The sequence below is a fragment of the Xenopus tropicalis genome, chromosome 9, assembly GCF_000004195.4.
Source record: "Xenopus tropicalis strain Nigerian chromosome 9, UCB_Xtro_10.0, whole genome shotgun sequence".
Lineage (NCBI taxonomy): Eukaryota > Metazoa > Chordata > Amphibia > Anura > Pipidae > Xenopus > Xenopus tropicalis.
This window is the reverse complement of record NC_030685.2, coordinates 16711808-16729883: the sequence shown is the minus strand read 5'-3', so window position 1 is coordinate 16729883 and position 18076 is coordinate 16711808. Positions and strand designations below refer to the sequence as shown.

The following is an 18076-nucleotide window of genomic DNA, read 5'->3' as shown; positions in this document are numbered from 1 at the left end:
TGATCAAATAGGAGCACTGGCCCATGGTATCATGTAAGCCAGGAGTCCCCAGACTTTCTTACTTGTGAGCCACAGTCAAATGTAAAAAGACTTGGAGAGCAACACAAGCACCATAAAAGTTCATGGAGGTGCCAAATAAGGGCTGTGATTGGCTATTAGGGGCCTCTATGCACCCTATCAGCTTACAGGGGCTTTATTTGGTAGGAAATCTTGTTTTTATTCAACCAAAACTTGCCCCCAAGTCAGGAATTCAAAAATAACTCCCTGGTTTGGGGGCACTGAGAGCAACATCTAAGGGGTTGGGGAGCAACATGTTGCCCCCGAGGCACTGGTTGGGGATCACTGATGTCAGCTACCATATTCACTGGGGGTGCCTAATGTTTAGCACCCCCCACACACACTGATTCTAACTTTACTTCTCCTTTAAAATCTGTGATAGAAATTGTTACGTTTATTTGCACTAAATTTTCTTTCTGTGTCTGTTATCTTTCCAGGTATAAGGATGGCGTGTACTTTCAATCCGGGATTTGTCAACATTTCCGACCTACACCCTAATCTCAACCGCCCGGTGGGTATCGATGACACTGTTATCACTCTCCAATCCCGTACAGTTTCATTCACTTATAGTTGGGCACAAACGGCATCATTGTCACATTGTCACCATGTTTCCCCACAGCGATACCGATGTTTCTGGGATTACAATACTCCAATTGTTACAGTTCTTTATGTACATTGCAGGGGATGAAAACCGATGCGACCAATGCTGTCCAGGCCTGTGTCATGGTACCCAGACCTGTACTTTTTGACTAGCCAAGTCTTTGTTCGAGCATATGAGAGACCCTTTTGTATCTGACTGATTAAATGCTGAATAGATAATTGCCAAGACTCAGCAGAGCAAAAATCATAATGCAGCAAGGGACGTCTGGTATTTTCCTTTCTTGACAGCAAAATTTGAGCTGTTATAGCTGTCCCTAGTAATTTGCTTCAATGGTTGTATGTTACAGCGCCATTCAATTCCCCTTCGGTCTGTTAAAATTTTATTCCCTGCTTGGTAAGTTTAGGGGAGTTGGAAATAGGCTAAGCCCTAGTGTGTTTGTCTGTCAAATGCAATGGAAGCAATATTTATAGACATGGACATTTTCTTTTTAGCACATGCCATGTTTTATACATAGTGACGGCTGTTAGTAAGGCCTGTTTTGGCTGAAGTACCCCATGCCTGTTTTTCTTTTTAAATGTATCGATGCAGAGGGGCAGCTCTCAAACATGTTAAAAAAAACTCAACTCAATTCTCTTACTTTCCCAAGAAAAATCTGTTTTCCTTGCCAGTTTTCCCTACTAGAGACACAGTTCCTGGATCTGTCTCAAGACAATTATCACCTACAAAAATGTAGAGGTATGGGATCCCTTATCCAGAAAGCTCCAAATTACGGAAATCCCGTCTCCCATAGACTCCATTTTAATCAAATAATTCAGAATTTTGAAACTGGTTTCCTTTTTCTCTGTAATAATAAAACAGTACCTTGTAATTGATCCCAATTAAGATATAAATAATCCTTATTGGATGCAAAACAATCCTATTGGGTTTAATTAATGTTTTATTAATTTTTTAGTTGACTTAAGGTATGGAGATCCAAATTATGGAAAGACCCCTTATCCGGAATACCTTTGGTCCCGAGAATTCTGGGTAACGGGCTCTATACCTGTATATATTATTGTTTCAGTTACCTTTCACTGATGGAAAATTATCCCAAACAGCTTTCCTTGTTAATTTTTGTGCCGTAGCTTTTGAACTCCGTAATACGGAAGAGCAAGTGGAGCCACAAAAAAAAAAAAATTCTGTTGAATTATGATTATAATTCCAAAGCTTTTTCTTTCAACAGAGTGTTGTCTCAATATCAATACTAAGAGGTGGAGACCCCTCCCTCCTCTACCACTTTCTATAGAAAGAGGCAAAATTTAATTATATAAAATTTATTTAGTATTGATATATCACATTAAAATCAAATTAAAAACTTGGCTGGCCAGCCTACCTTATTCACAACCACATATAGTTACATCCATTTAAAACCATAAATGCACTGTATTAGATTGTTTAAAAACACAAAAAACCTTGTTGAATTATGACTTTAAAAAATTTAAATTATGACTTTAAAAAGTCAAAATTAGGATTTTTAATCTCATAATTATGACTTTTCAAAGAGTCAGATTTTTTTTTTCTGTTTGTACAAAACCTGCTGATAAAACTCAGAATTTTGACTTTTGAAAGTCATAATTATGAGTTTAAAAGTCAGAATTTTGACTTTTTAAAGTCATAATTATGAAATTGAAAGTCATAATTTCGACTTTTAAAAGTCATAATTCAACAGAATTATTTTTTTTTTGGTGGCCCTAGTCTCTTCCGTATCATAGTACATGTGAAGACAGAGGAGTAAACAAGCAGTGTATAGAGATAAAATATGAAAGCCTTAGTAAACATGTAAGTTTATTTTCGGAGAGTTTTGTGGTGACTTTTATGGAAAATATTCTCATTCCCCTTTAGTAAACAGACCCCATTATATCTTTCATCTCTGAGGACCTTTTTCACATTGATTCCATTTCCTTATCTATGCTCTCATCAGCAGTCATGACTACGAATGTCAAAAAGGGGCAAGTATTATAGCTTCAGCAACTTTCCCAAACAAAAACTATACTTGCAACATCCACGTTCCTGGCAGAGTTTTTGTCAAGCAAAAGGAACGTTTGTTTGCTTTTGCATCAATTAAAATCGAGATGTTTAGGGAAGCTGCCTGCTTTAATAACTAACTAAAAATGCAGAAAAGCAGATGCACATTCCTTAAGTAACAAAAAGAGAATTGAAAGGTAAAAGCTTTGAAAGAAATGGTTGATTAAAATACTGAGCTGGTATTTTGACCCCAGTTCCTCGCAAGCAACTTATTAAAATGCTCAGAAAATGATCCCTATTTTTTTTTTTTTGAAAGCATAATACCAAATCTATAGTGGGTTAGTTGTTCAGTTTTGGAATGCATGATTGGCGGATGCATGTTGTATTTTGTGTAAGATAAATTGCAAATAGCTTACCATTGGAAAGGACTGCATCGACAATTATTTTTTAAACCAGCAAGATAGATATTTAGGCAATTTCTGGCAAGATATTATTTGAACAGGCCATAATTTGGTCACTTAGATGGGTCATTAACCTACAGACTAGAGGTGGCCATACACAGGCCAATTGAAACCGCCGATATTGGTCTCTTAGACCGATTCGGCAGCTTATCGGCCCGTGTAGGGGGCAGGAACGACGGGCATGCCCAATCGATATCTGGCCTGAAATTGGCCAGATATCAATCGGGCAGGTTAAAATATTTAGTCGGATCAGGGACTGCATCGGCTCGTTCATGCGGTCCCTGAACTGACTGCGCCCATTGCCACCTTTATAGTTGGCCCTGGGGCCAAACGATCAAATTAGCCTACATTTGCCCGATATCGCTCACCCGTAGGTGGGGGTATCGGGAGAAGATCCACTTGCTTGGCGACCTAGCCAAGCGAGCGGATCTTAACATGTATGGCCACCTTTAGTCTTGCACGGTTAAATCTGGCCATACATGTTCAGATTTTAGTCATCTTCCAACGAATGTTCAGATATCAATCGTACGCTTAAATGCAACTAACATTCAGACTGAAATTGTAGGATAAAGCCCTTAAAATACAAATGGTTGGGTGTTCTGAACATGAAATAGTTGACAGACACCAATCGTACAAAAGCAACTTCCTGGAAATGCATTGTACAGTAGGTCCCCCAAGGATATTCGTCAGGTACACAATACATGCACAGACTTTATCGTCATCCAACCAAAATTTTCTAACCTGTCCTCTCGAACGCACATGGTCCAAAAAACATATGAAACATTTTGGTGTATGTATGGCCAGCTTAAAGGAAAACTGTCATGGGAAAACATGTTTTTTTCAAAATGCATCAGTCAACAGAGCTTCTCCAGCAGAATCCTGCATTGTAATCTGTTTTTCAAAAACACAAACAGATTTTTTTTTATTTAATTTTGAAATTTCACATGGGGCTAGCCATATTCTTCATTTCCCAGGGTGCCACAGCCATGTGACCTGTGCGCTGATAAACTGCAGTCACACTTTACTGCTGTGCTGCAAATTGGAGTGAGACCCCCCCTCCTAGCAGCCGATCAGCAGAACAATGGGAAGGGAGCAAGATAGCAGCTCCCAGTAGGTATCAGAATAGCACTCAATAGTAAGAAATCCAAGTCCAGCTTGGGACTCCTCCAGTTACATGGGAGTAGGAGAAACAATAGGTTAGCTGAAAGCAGTTCTAATGTGTAGCGCTGGCTCCTTCTGAAAGCTCAGACTCAGGCACAATGCACTGAGATGGCGCCTACACACCAATATTACAGCTAAACAAAAATACATTTGTTGGTTCAAGAATAAAATTTTAAATGGTAGAGTGAATTATTTGTAAACAGTGTGATTTAGAAATTAAAAGTATACCATAAAAATTATGACAATATCCGGCAACTAATACTGGCCCGTGTATTGCCAGCTTTATCGTCTTCATTGACATTGTCATTTCCTGCCAATTAAAACTCTCTAATCCTCATCTAAAGTGTGAAGTGATAAAATTGAAGATCATCAAACAATTGAAACGCAGTAAATTATGTTTATGTTATGTTTTTTGGATTCCTATGTTTGTTTAGAAGGCAAGACAGTCTGTTTATTGTGGCAGAGAAGACTAAATTACTTATTCAGAAGAGCTCAGGGGCAAACAAGATGCATTTCAGAGGAATATAAAACTATGGAAAATGTAAATAAAGAAAAAAATATTCATGTCAGCTAAGATCTCCTAATATTAGCTTACTTATATTGACTATATTCATACTTCTATGTTCTAGAGCAGTGAACCCCAACAAGTGGCTCGTGAGCAACATTTGCTGTTGCTCCCAGTTGCCTCAGGGTAGGAGCCCAATTTTACATTTTAAAGTTTTGGAAGCACAGAGACACAGTTTTACTCCAAGCAGAGGGTCCTGTAGGCCACCAGTCCACATGGAGCTACCAAATAACCAATCACAGCTCTTATTTGGCAACTAAAATAACTTTTTTTTAATGCTCACCAACACTTTTGCCCCTTTTCCAGGCTTCCCTGCTTTGTAAGATTTGCCCCTCTAATTTGAGACAGAAACAACAACTAACCTCCTCTAAATACTCCTTTTTAGCCATTGTTACTATATGTTATATTCTTATAAATGGGCATGGGACTATTTCAGAAAGACCTCTTCCTTTAGTTCTACAGCTTGGGTTATTTCAGCACTTTCAGACTGAGTTATTAACGTCCTTTTTAGTTGAAGGCTGGACCAAGGAAGTTCCTTTATTTTTTATGCCTAGCCTATGTATTGTATGTAGCAAGTTTTCCTACACTGTTTTCCTCGTCTTGGGATGGATTCCAAGGAGTAACATAGTAGCACAGTTGCATCTGTTATCATAATCACTACAAGGTAGTAACCTAGGCAGGATGTGTTATCGCTGAAATGGTATGCCTGTTTTTCCTCTGAGCCAGATGTGACCTCGGATTTGTAGGTAACCAAATGTTTTCATGAGTTTACAGTTGAAATGGTGTTTTTTTTATTTTTGATGATATATATATATATATATATATATATATATATATATATATATATATATATATATATAGCGAACCCAGGGTGGCACTCTGCTTCAGCTCTTACCTCGGGTGCAAGGTAAATGATTTAAATATCCAAAAAAAGACCAGCAACACCGAGTTATATTCCAAAAAGATCAATCGTGTATTAAAAACGCATGAACAGCCAGGCTGTTCATGCGTTTTTAATACACAATTGATCTTTTTGGAATTTAACTCAGTGTTGCTGGTCTTTTTTTGGATATATATATATATATTTCAAAAGAAATGTACCTATTGATCATTCTTAGATTTAGGAGGTGTTAGAGATAAGGTAACTGGTTAAAGTGGTCAGGTTGGAAATGAATCTCATGGAAAAGGCCAGTCTTCATAAAAGAATCCCTTTCTATTGTTTAAAAAGAATTATTTTACTTAATGCGCTTATCGAAAACCTATTGTGCAAGAACGAATACAAGCAAAACCAAAAATCATACCCTGCATGAATTTACACTTTTCCTACAGAAGAAACTGGATGAAGCACTAAGGTTGGCATGACTGTGAGCATTACCTGGAAGCATACTAGTCATACCAGACATACTAGTTCCCAACACCCTAGTTTTTAATAGTTTTGCACCCTTGGGCCATCACTAAAGCCTTAGGCTGATGCCACATGGCCGCAACTCAGCCCCAACCCTGGCATCAGCCTGCCTGCACCCCAAACCATTGTGTCACACAGGCACACATGGCTCTTACCAACGCAAACTCTAGCCAAACGCAATGGTTCGGGGTTCAGACTTATGTCAGTATCGGGGCTAATTCTTGGTCTGCGTTTTGGCTTGTATTAGCCTTAAGGTGGCCATACACGGACCGATTTTTTACTTACAAACGACCGATTCCCGAACGATCCGATGCTATCGTTAAGTTATCGTATAGTTGGTGGTGTACGAACGATCGTCGGCCCACTAAACGAGCCGACATTATCGTCCCCAAAATCGATCGGCCAGGTTTAAAAATTTTGGTCGTTTAACGATAAAATCTGCCAGTTGGTGTGAGTGTCAGACATTTGTCTTTCAACGATTGTTCTCTGCGCATGTCACGATTGCCAGCAGCAGAAGTCAACGACATCGATCGTACGTAGATGTACGATCGTAGGTATTTTACGATAATGATGCGACAAAATCTTTCCCGAATTATCGTTGCCCGTGGATGGCATATCGTATGGGAACTCGATCGCCATACGATCGTTTGTCGATATAATCGTTCATCGCACAACGAGCGAAATCGCCTCGTGTATGGCCACCTTTAGACTCTTTTATCTGTCAGACAACTTAAAATCATCATTCTTGGTCATTGGCAGTTTCATTTCAACCATGTTTTGTCAGCAACATGTAGTATGTCAGCTTGGGGGATGGTTTCTGTGGACCGTCCTGTATTTCTCCTGCAGATGATCTGTCCAACTTGAAATTTTTACATGCCGATGCACCATGCCTTCACATTCTGCAGATCAGGACTTCCATGGAGGGTCGGCCAGTGTGTAACTACCTTTAGTCTGAGAACCCTGGTGCTCAAGTGTTACCAACACATTTAGGGAAATGGCCATATTCATTTATTAATAATACATTTTAGTTATGGTGTGATATTAATCCTCTCCCTCACCTTCACAGCCCAAGTTTTATCCCTGATCAGGACATGCCTTTCTTAGGAACATTGTAAAAATACATTCCTTTCTGTCAGAACATTGACCCTTTCATTTCATTAGTCCTTCTCTGCTGCAACACACCATTGACTTATGCACTTCTTCCTTATAGATTGTCAACTCTTCTGTATTTTGAATATGCCTGTCAACTTATGGAAGCAAAAGTGGCTAGGGTCCCCTTGGGTTTTTTATGTTCCACCTGATTAAAGCGCTGGGCTCTTTGTTCCTGGCCTCCACTCAGTTACCAAGACAGATGTGCTGGAGATTATTTGCAGGTGTTCATCTGCTGTTATTTCTAGTGATGTGAATGATGCAAAACAAAAAAGGATGATTACAATATCTTAAAGCTGGACTATACCCTGAAGTTTAAAAAGTTCAAAGAATAGGGCTTGTGCTGAGCATACTTTTTTCCTGCAGTTTTCATTATGAAATATCTATTTTATCATTCTTTGAACTGAAAAGGGAAACTGAAGCTTGGTCTTTTCTAGGTAAATAATTAGATAACCAGTATACAACTACTTCCATTCGCCTTTTGTTCTGACTGTTTTGTTAGCAGGAGTCCATTGTGCAGGAGGATTATCTGTGCACCGGTAATCTAATTTTCTGAATCTCAAGGACCAACATAAAGTAACTTTATGTTCCCTGTTCGCCCTGTTTTTTTTTAAAAAACATCAAGAACCACAGATTTTTTAATCATCAAGACAAAAAAGTATGTTTTGCCCAAGCCCTATTCATTAAACTTGGCTTCTGAACCAAAAAGAGCCCCACGCAACACAGAAACCGCTAATATACCCATGACTTTAATCTGTTCCTTCAAACAGTATAAATAAATACCATTTTTATAGGCTGAAATCCAGCTTCAAAACAGTTCTTCTCTTTCTGCATCATTTGAAATCCTGGCAGGGGAGGAGGGACTAAAACATTGATGTTACAAGCGGTAACAACTTTTCCGCAGCTTACAGACAGCATGCAGGAACTACATAACCCACAATTCATTGCACTTTAATGTTCCTTTCCTTATTAACATCACGTGTGCAGGGAATTGTGGGATTGGGAGGATGCAGGCTGAAGGCAGGCTGAGGACAGGTGACTACTGTTACATTTTATTTGAGTCTCAAAGTAGCCAGCCGGATCAGCAGGGGAACAGGGGGCGGGGCTTAGGGAACTGTTCCAAACCATATTATTACATTACAAATCAGGAAAAGGCTGCATATTTTTAATTGATATATATTGCAAAGTTGCTTAAAAATTATGTTTACTTTCCAAAAAGCTCAATCTGTGTTTGGGTGGAGTTTCTATTTTAATTAAGGGGGTATACTGCCCCTTTTAAAGCAGCAGTTTACTTATTGGTAGAAGTGTGGTCTTCTGGGAAGGCTGAGACCCTACCTACCCTGCAGGCTCTCAAATTGCATTAAGCTCTATAGAGACCTTTATTTCAACAGGAAATGTATTTCAAGGAAAGCAGAGGCCCCCCCCCCCGGCCCCCCAGGAACTGTTTATAGTTTTTCATCTCTTCTACTTTTGATCTTACATTAATTATCTTCAATTTTTCCATTTTTACATGTAATTAAACATCTCAAAGTCTCTTTGTTTTGACCCATTCTATATAAAGTACCCCATATATAAAATGCCCCATAAAAAGAGCATGCCCCAATAAACCCTAAAATAGAGACTAAATGATGATGCAACTATAATGTTTTGGGTTTTTTTTTAACAGGATCCTTTATCAAGAGCAGTTGGTAAATGTAATTTTTATGATACAGGTGATTCTTGTGTTAAAGACGCAAGAAGACTTACATGCCCCTCGAATTACCAGAGGGACACAGGAAATTAAAACAGTTAAGGAAAGCACCGGCAATGAAGCTTTAGTTATTTTTGCCAATTTCATGATTAAGTGAAACAAGAAAAAAATGTGTCAGTATCGTGTTTCTTTCTGCAAATGTCAGCTTTTGTGCTTATGGTTTGTAATAGTTTCCATAAAACCTAGATGGTACTGAGTTACGGGCTGGTGTGGAACCAGCATAGTTGTATAATTGCTATTTAGAAATATGTGTATTTTAACTAGTGGGGGAGCAAGACCATGAAATCTAATTTTCTGTCTACATCTGTGTTTTATTTGTGTACAACATACCATTTTTATTTTTCAGAGCGTAATAGGCGTCGTAATTGGCAAAACAGATGTCAAAGGATTTCCAGACAGAAAAAGTTAAGCCTCCGTTATTATTTCTAGAAATCTTAAGAGTTTTGTGTCGAATGCAATTTGCCCCTTTTTGTGTTGAAATCCAAAGCGGTGTAAATTATTAATTTCAATCACTATGTGGCCTAAATGAACTAATTCTAACAGATTTATAGGGCATGGTCGAAAATTCTCTGGCGTTAGCAAGTGAGAACCATTTGGCCAGGAAGCAGGGGTAGACAAAAGATGCACGTGCCAAGGTGGGGGGCAGGTATTAAGGCACGTACTGCTTCTGTCTACCTGCTCCTAGTTCCGGCCCTGGGTACGGGTAACAGTTGGCATCATGGAGGATCTTCAGATGTGGCATTTCTTCTTACAGTGATGAGTGATGCCAACAAGTCACATCATCGCATGAGGGATCAGGTAAGCAGAGCTGTCAACTGCCCCAGTTACCCTGTAGGGATGCACCGAATCCAGGATTCAGTTCGGTATTCGGCCAGGATTTGGCCTTTTTCAGCAGGGTTCGGATTCGGGCGAATCCAAGGTCCTGGCCGAACCGAATCCTAATTTTAGTATTTGGAAGGGTTAATGTCGCCACAAAAACACGGCAGTGAAAAATGTTTTCCTTCTCAATGCAAGTTAGCATATGCTCATTAGGATTTGTTTTTGGTTTGGTATTTGGCCGAATCCCTCGGGGGTTTGTCAGAACCCGAAAAACTGGGTTCTGTGCGTCCCTATTACCCTTGGAGTCCTCACACATCTTCAGGCCGGATTTGTGGCGAGGCCACAAAGGCACGGGCCTAGGGCGGCAAAAATTTAGGGGTGGTATGCCGCCCCGCCGCAACGAAATTTTGACATTTCGCTCCCATACGGAGCAAGGGGGATTTCTCCCCACAGCTCCATATGGGAGTTTAAATGCCTGCGCACGTGCGCTGCTGGTGGCGGCGGCGTAGTGGCGGGGGAAGAAGAGATGTTTACGTATGTGTGATTGGGGAGCTTGTTCGCGCATGTGCTGGGGGGGTGGGGGGGCGGACTCGGGGCATCCCGATTTTAAATCCGCCGCTGCTCGTCTCCCAATACTGTAAGCAATTCCCCCTAGTTTTCAGCTTATCCTTTAATATGTTATTGTGTAACAATACAATGCCATTGGGCCCCCCTGCAAAAAATCTTTGGAGGGGCCCGGCATGAACCAAAGCATACCTGCCCCCTTTGCTGCTGGGAGACACACTTGCAAGTGAAGGTGTGCACGCGTCTGCCTACACCAGACACACAATCTTTCAGTGGCTATAGAGAAAGCAGCCCCTTTGGACTGGACCCCCCGATTCCCAATCAGCAGGTAGAATTTACTTGTCACCTGTTTAAAAGCAACCATTTGATTGGTTGTTATAGGGTCCTGGGCAAACTTAATGTCTTTTATTACATAAAGATAGTTTGGAGGGTTAAAGGAGTAGTTTACCTTTAAATTAGTATGATGTAGACAGTGATATTCTGAGACAAATATCTTTAGGGATGCAGGGATTTAGTCCCTGTTACATGTTGTATAAAATGTTTCTTGTTCTTTTAACTGTTTATGGAAAAAAAAGAAACCTTTAAAACATAATTAAAACTTTAAAATAAGTTGATGTCAAATTGATGAGAGTGTTATACTAAGCACTACTTGCTTGCAATTTACATTTTAATTCCAAGATATTAAGGGTTAAAAGTACTGTTAATATGAATGTATTTTGTTACAACAGCGCCACCTGCTGGTCAGTTCTAGAACATGAAGTAGTCAAGGGCGTTGTCAGGAGAAAGAAAGAGGGCCGATCTGATGCTCGTCTGGTTAGGTTACATCAACTTATTTTAAAGGTTTACTTACCCTTTAAATATTCCATTGATTCTATAGGAGAACTGGTAACCTCTACACATGCACAGCTTCATATTGCAGATAAGCAAAGGTTAATAATTACTTATGGGAACAGAGAAATCTCAGAGAATTCTATTCTCCCTTTAGACAGAGTTGGTGAAGTTATGTTTCAGCATCTCTATCAAATGCTGACAGGCTGTGAAACGCCAGCTTTCAGCGGGCCATTCCTTAGATCGAGCTGATTGCGATGTATAGTTGGCAGTCAAAGGCACATCTACATGTGGGAAAAGCCAGCAACCTCGGCACTGATTTCATTTACAGCATCCATTTCATTGATAGATTCTATTAATGAACAAACCCTGAGTGACTGGCCCTGATGGAGAGAGGTGAAAGGCAGCCTGAAATTCTGTGTTCCACTGCCGACTGGGGTCCATCTCTTCAACGGACGCTGGAAATGTTTTCCATTAGTTGAGCCTAGTATTTAACAGCTCCTGTCCTAAACTATAGAAGGTTCTGCTACCAGGAAACACAAGTGCATCTGTTTCTCATGCTGAGGAATTCAGGGTTGAAAGGTGAAATGGGGCAATACATTTCCAAATATCCCTCTTTCATATTCACATATATCAGGGATCCCCAACCATTGGCTCGGGGGCAACATGCTGCTCCCCAACCCCTTGGATGTTGCTCTCAGTGCCCCCAAACCAGGGAGTTAGTTTTGAATTCCTGACTTGGGGGCAAGTTTTGGTTGAATAAAAACAAGATTTACTACCAAATAAAGCCCCTGTAAGCTGATAGGCTGCATAGAGACTGCCCAATAGCCAATCACAGCCCTTATTTGGCACCTCCATGAACTTTTATGGTGCTTGTGTTGCTCTCCAAGTCTTTTTACATTTGACTGTCGCTCACGAGTAAGAAAGGCTGGGGACCCCTGACATATATTTTTGCCCCCTGTATGGTGACAGGGTTGGACTGGGCCCATGGACTGGAACCAATTCCTGCTGGGCACGCCAAGGCCCGCAGGTCCCCCTTCCCTGACACGCCTAAATATGCGCACTCGGGGGTTGGGTAAGTCCCTGCACCCCCCAGTCAGACCCTGTGTGGTGATATTACTTACCTGATCCTGCATGCAATGGCGTCCCTCGTTGGCACATCCCCTCATCACTGCGAGAAGAAATGCCACATCCTACAGGAAATGCCACATCCTACAGGAAATGCCACATCCTACAGGGTGCCAGCTGTTACCCTCACCCAAGGGCCGAGCTAGGGGTAGGTAGACAGAAGTTGTATGTGCCTAGCACCTACCTTTGCGCCCTAGGAATGTACCTCTTCTGCTTACCCCCTGGAGCTACTGCCTGATTTGGAGGTGGTAGTAGCTCCAGGGTTCCCCTGCATCAATAAGAGCAACTACTAAAAATCTGAGAGGAGGAAGGCAATGGCAACTGTAGGGAAGTGCAAGGAGTGCATATTGATATTGCAGGGTCAGAACTAGGGGTAGGCAAAATAGGCAGCTGCCAAGGGTGCAAGGGGATAGGTGGCACAAATTGGTTGAGGCAACCGGCACAGGGGGCGTGATGGAGCGAGCAACCATTAGGCAACAGCAGTGGTGTAAGAGGTGAGTAATCAATGGCGGAGACATGGGGTGGGGGGAGTCATGCAACGGTCCGGCAGCTGGGAGGGGTGGGTTGGCTGCAATTCCCACTGTGAAAATGTTAACCACAACCTGTACCCCATTCCCAAAGATACCTCCAATTTTGTTTTTATGCATTGGGTGCAATTGTGGTGGCCGAAACTCCCATGAGGAGACTAGAAGTCTGGGAAAATCACTGGGTCAAAAACTTGGAGATTTATATCCAAATTGTATTTATACCCTACATGTGGGAACAAAAGTCATAATTGTATAAACATTGGCATTTATCAGTTAGTTACTGAATGTAAATATTATACACTGGCTGTCTGCATTCGTAAATTACCTTTATGTCTTACTAATCAGTCAGTGAAGCCCATGCAGGGTTGGACTGGGTTGGCAGGACACCGGGAAATTAACAGATGGGCCCCAGCCTTCTTGGGCCCCACCGACCCACCTGTCATTCCCCCACTGCCCTCCCCCGTTAGCGGCAAAATATAAGGTACACACGCAGGGGCCTGGCAGTAGGTGAGCAGCCGGGGACCCCTGAGGGGGGTGCGGGCCCCTGAGCCCATGCATTAGCCATGGCTATGGGTGATACAGTTTGTTAGTTGCCATTTATTTTACCATGCCTGAGGGACAGTTCTTACAACTCTTTTTCAATTGTGATCAGACATTGGATCGGAACGGTACACATTCAGCTTTACCATGAGAGATTCTCCAGCCTTCTTCATCAATGCATTCTCTTGGGGCACAGAAGAATACATAAAATCGCTCTCTGACAGTTTCCGTGTTGGCGATTGTGGTAGGTTGAAGAAAATGCCATGTTGAACCCATACACTGAAGATTTGTCATCTATATATATTATTTAAGTAAGCTGGAACTGTCAGGAATAGAGATACCACAAGAAATTTGCTGTGTGAACCAAGAATATAAGAAATACAGTTGTTCCTGTATAGACAGTTCCCCCAATAAGGATTAATTATATCATAATTGGGATCAAGTACAGGTACTGTTTTATTATTACAGAGAAAAGGGAATCATTTAACCATTAAATAAACCCAATAGGGCTGTTCTGCCCCCAATAAGGGGTAATTATATCTTAGTTGGGATCAAGTACAGGTACTGTTTTATTATTACAGAGAAAAGGGAATCATTTAACCATTAAATAAACCCAATAGGGCTGTTCTGCCCCCAATAAGGGGTAATTATATCTTAGTTGGGATCAAGTACAGGTACTGTTTTATTATTACAGAGAAAAGGGAATCATTTAACCATTAAATAAACCCAATAGGGCTGTTCTGCCCCCAATAAGGGGTAATTATATCTTAGTTGGGATCAAGTACAGGTACTGTTTTATTATTACAGAGAAAAGGGAATCATTTAACCATTAAATAAACCCAATAGGGCTGTTCTGCCCCCAATAAGGGGTAATTATATCTTAGTTGGGATCAAGTACAGGTACTGTTTTATTATTACAGAGAAAAGGGAATCATTTAACCATTAAATAAACCCAATAGGGCTGTTCTGCCCCCAATAAGGGGTAATTATATCTTAGTTGGGGTCAAGTACAGGTACTGTTTTATTATTACAGAGAAAAGGGAATCATTTAACCATGAAATAAACCCAATAGGACTGTTCTGCCCCCAATAAGGGGTAATTATATCTTAGTTGGGATCAAGTACAGGTACTGTTTTATTATTACAGAGAAAAGGGAATCATTTAACCATTAAATAAACCCAATAGGGCTGTTCTCCCCCAATAAGGGGTAATTATATCTTAGTTGGGGTCAAGTACAGGTACTGTTTTATTATTACAGAGAAAACGGACTCATTTAACCATTAAATAAACCCAATAGGGCTGTTCTGCCCCCAATAAGGGGTAATTATATCTTAGTTGGGATCAAGTACAGGTACTGTTTTATTATTACAGAGAAAAGGTAATCATTTAACCATTAAATAAACCCAAAAGGGCTGTTCTGCCCCCAATAAGGGGTAATTATATCTTAGTTGGGATCAAGTACAAGTACTGTTTTATTATTACAGAGAAAAGGTAATCATTTAACCATGAAATAAACCCAATAGAGCTGTTCTGCCCCAATAAGGGGTAATTATATCTTAGTTGGGATCAAGTACAGGTACTGTTTTATTATTACAGAAAAAAGGGAATCATTTAACCATTAAATAAACCCAATAGGGCTGTTATGCCCCCAATAAGGGGTAATTATATCTTAATTGGGATACTGTTTTATTACTACAAAGAAAAAGGATATAATTTTTCTCTGAATTATTTGATTAAAATGAAGTCTATCGGAGATGGCCTTCCTGGCTTTCTGGATAATGGGTTTCTCGCTAACGGATCCCAGACCTGTACTACATTGTATAATAGAATAAGGAGGGTCCTGCAATAAACCTTGCATATGACTGGATGGATATGTTTAGTATGTATATTTAGACACACGCTGATATACAGTACATACAGTAATGTGCAATTAGGAATGTTTATTTGCACGTGACTTTTCCCTATTATCAAAAGACCGAACAAGGTGTTGCCTCGTGTGTCTCCATTACCTCAGAGATTTAGAACGCGCGATTGCAAGTCGCATTCATTCAGCTGTGCTTTGTTTAGACTGCAACGAGAACATACATCTAATCTGAACGCAGCGCTTAAATGATCCACATTTATCATTCAGGAACATGCCAGTGATTTGGAATAATAATCTCATTTTCTTGCAGTTCTAATTGAAAATCCTCTCGTGCAAACAAAAGACGTGGAGAGAGAAGAAAAATTTAATCCTTCCACACCAAGGTGAATATTAACTTCTTTTCTGCAGGTTTAATTTCAGTTGTTTTTCATCATGAGCAACATTTCTCTGAAAACATGAGCACACTTATCTACACTTGACTACACTTATCCCATAAATACAGTTTTGGCAGAAATGGAATTTCATAATCGTTCATTTTTGCAGCATTAGCTATGAATGCAATGAGCTGTGCTTATTACCCATAGGGTGAAGGGTGCACTAGGTTTGTTTGCAAGCTACAATGCACCAATGACCATTCATTATTTCCCACTTGAGTTAAAGTTCTTGGTTATCGGTTAGTAGTTAAGAGTATAGAATCCAATGAATTGTTTGCAAGCAACAATGTACTAATGTATGGCGGGGCCCTGGGACCAGCAAAAAAAAAAATAAAACACATTCTGATGAATTATGGCTTTTAAAAGTCAAAATTCTCCTTTAAAACTGATAGTTCTGATTTAAAAAAGTCGAAATTCTGACTTTTAACCTCATAATTCTGATTGTGAAAAGTCAAAATTCTGACTTTAAAAAGTTACAATTGTCAGTGACGCTCAGAGCAGCTGTTGAGAAGCTAAGCTTAGGGATTGTTGTGAATCATCAAGCAGAAAATGGAGATGCTACAGGGCTGAATGTTAAATTCTGATACTAAATGCACTGGTTTCAGAGCTGTTTTGTACTAATCATCTCAATTACTAATCAGCCTATATACTGTTATATATATTCTGTATATATACTATATTGTAAGTGGATCCCTAAGCTCAGGTAAGTGATAGCGGCACAGACCATGTGCTGGGAATCGGCAGAAAAGAAGATGGGAGGCATGTTTGGGGGCACAGATCTTCCCTGAGTGGTGGTTGCCTTGGGCTGGTACAGAAGCACAAAACATAATGTACAACATTTATGCCCAACTTCTTTTTTAGTTCTGCTTTAAAGGAAAAGTAAAGTTAAAAACTCAGTAAGCTTTATCAGAAAGGTCTATGTAAATACAGCCATAAGCACTCACAGAAACGCTGCACTGACTTTCAAAAGAAACAGGATTTCTTGTCTCTTTGCTTTTCTGTGCCAGCGTCTGGGCAGCTCTTTCCAGGGTCGGACTGGGGGGTGCAGGGTCCACCGGGGCTCCCGCCCCAGGGGCCCTGCAGGTGCCCCCGCCGGCCGCGTCCCCTAACCCCCCCCTAACCTCCCTAACCCCCCGCAGGGGCCCCCACCCAGCGTCCTCCCCTGACCGCGTGTAAATTTAACGTGTCAGGGGCAGGGCCGGAACTAGGGGTAGGCAGAAGAGGCAGCTGCCTAGGGCGCAACGATTGAGGGGCGCCAGGCAGGAGCCTCTCCTGCCTACCCCTAGTGCTACTTTGTCATTGCCTCCGCCGCTTGTCATTAGTGGTGGAGGCAATGACCGATCTAATCGTACCACGAGGTGAGGTGGGCTGAGTTGCCCGACCTGGTTGCCTAGGGCTCCCGGTAGGCTTGGCCCGCCCCTGGTCAGGGGAGGAATGGTCAGGCAGGGGGAGCACCACAAGGTTTGGATCTGGGCCCTCGGGGCCCACTGGGATTTTTCCCGGAGTCCCAGCGGCCCAGTCCGACCCTGGCTGTTTCCTTTCTCCCCTCTCCTGATCCCCCCTCCCTCAAGAATGCTAATAACTCCCTCCCCCCCTTAGGAATGTGGATCTGGGCCAATCAGCAGGAAGATTCCTTATAGTCTTACAAACTGAGCATGTACACTTGGTCTCGGTCTCGGTCTCAGTGCAGGAGTGAGGCATTATGGGAACTTTCTTTACACAGCTCAGCGTTTTTTTTTCCTATGAGGCTTCTGATCATCTGAACAGGAGAAATATGGGGAGGCTTAAGGGCACTATTGAGAGAACTGAAGGTATGCCTGCAGCTTGAGATTAACTCTTTATTAGCCTTTCCCTCTCCTTTAATAGAACCTTAGATCATACATATTCCCCCCCCCCATAATCCTAACCAGAGGGAAAAAAAACAAGCATTTTCAAATTAGATATAATACTTTCTGATGAAAAAAAAAATTCAGACAGGAAATTTCTGATAAATTAAATCAAATCTGAACTGCTGGAACACTGCCAGTAAACATTCAGAAACCCCCAAATCAACCTTTGATAAATCCCCTTCAAAGTCAATAGAATGTGTAAATGGTTTTAGGGTATTTTCATTTCCTGATGTTACTGGCCCTTTAATGACTGAGTCATTTGATACACGCTTGCGTTCCGCTGAGACTACTGTATGTATATACATTATCAGGATTCCTGTGAAATATGTG

At 41.0% G+C, this 18076-nt stretch overlaps 1 protein-coding gene across 1 annotated transcript in view; it reads left to right on the top strand.

Annotated features, from left to right (window-relative positions):
- The first annotated feature begins 490 nt into the window (after nucleotides 1-490).
- Nucleotides 491-18076, top strand: part of meiob (meiosis specific with OB domains) — a 34963-nt gene continuing 17377 nt past the window's right edge. Inside the window, exons 1-4 of the mRNA XM_031893663.1 lie at nucleotides 491-568; nucleotides 9500-9557; nucleotides 13672-13803; nucleotides 15734-15806. Coding sequence (XP_031749523.1) covers nucleotides 503-568; nucleotides 9500-9557; nucleotides 13672-13803; nucleotides 15734-15806 — 329 coding nt within the window. The 5' untranslated portion in view covers nucleotides 491-502. The remainder of the gene's footprint in view (nucleotides 569-9499; nucleotides 9558-13671; nucleotides 13804-15733; nucleotides 15807-18076) is intronic.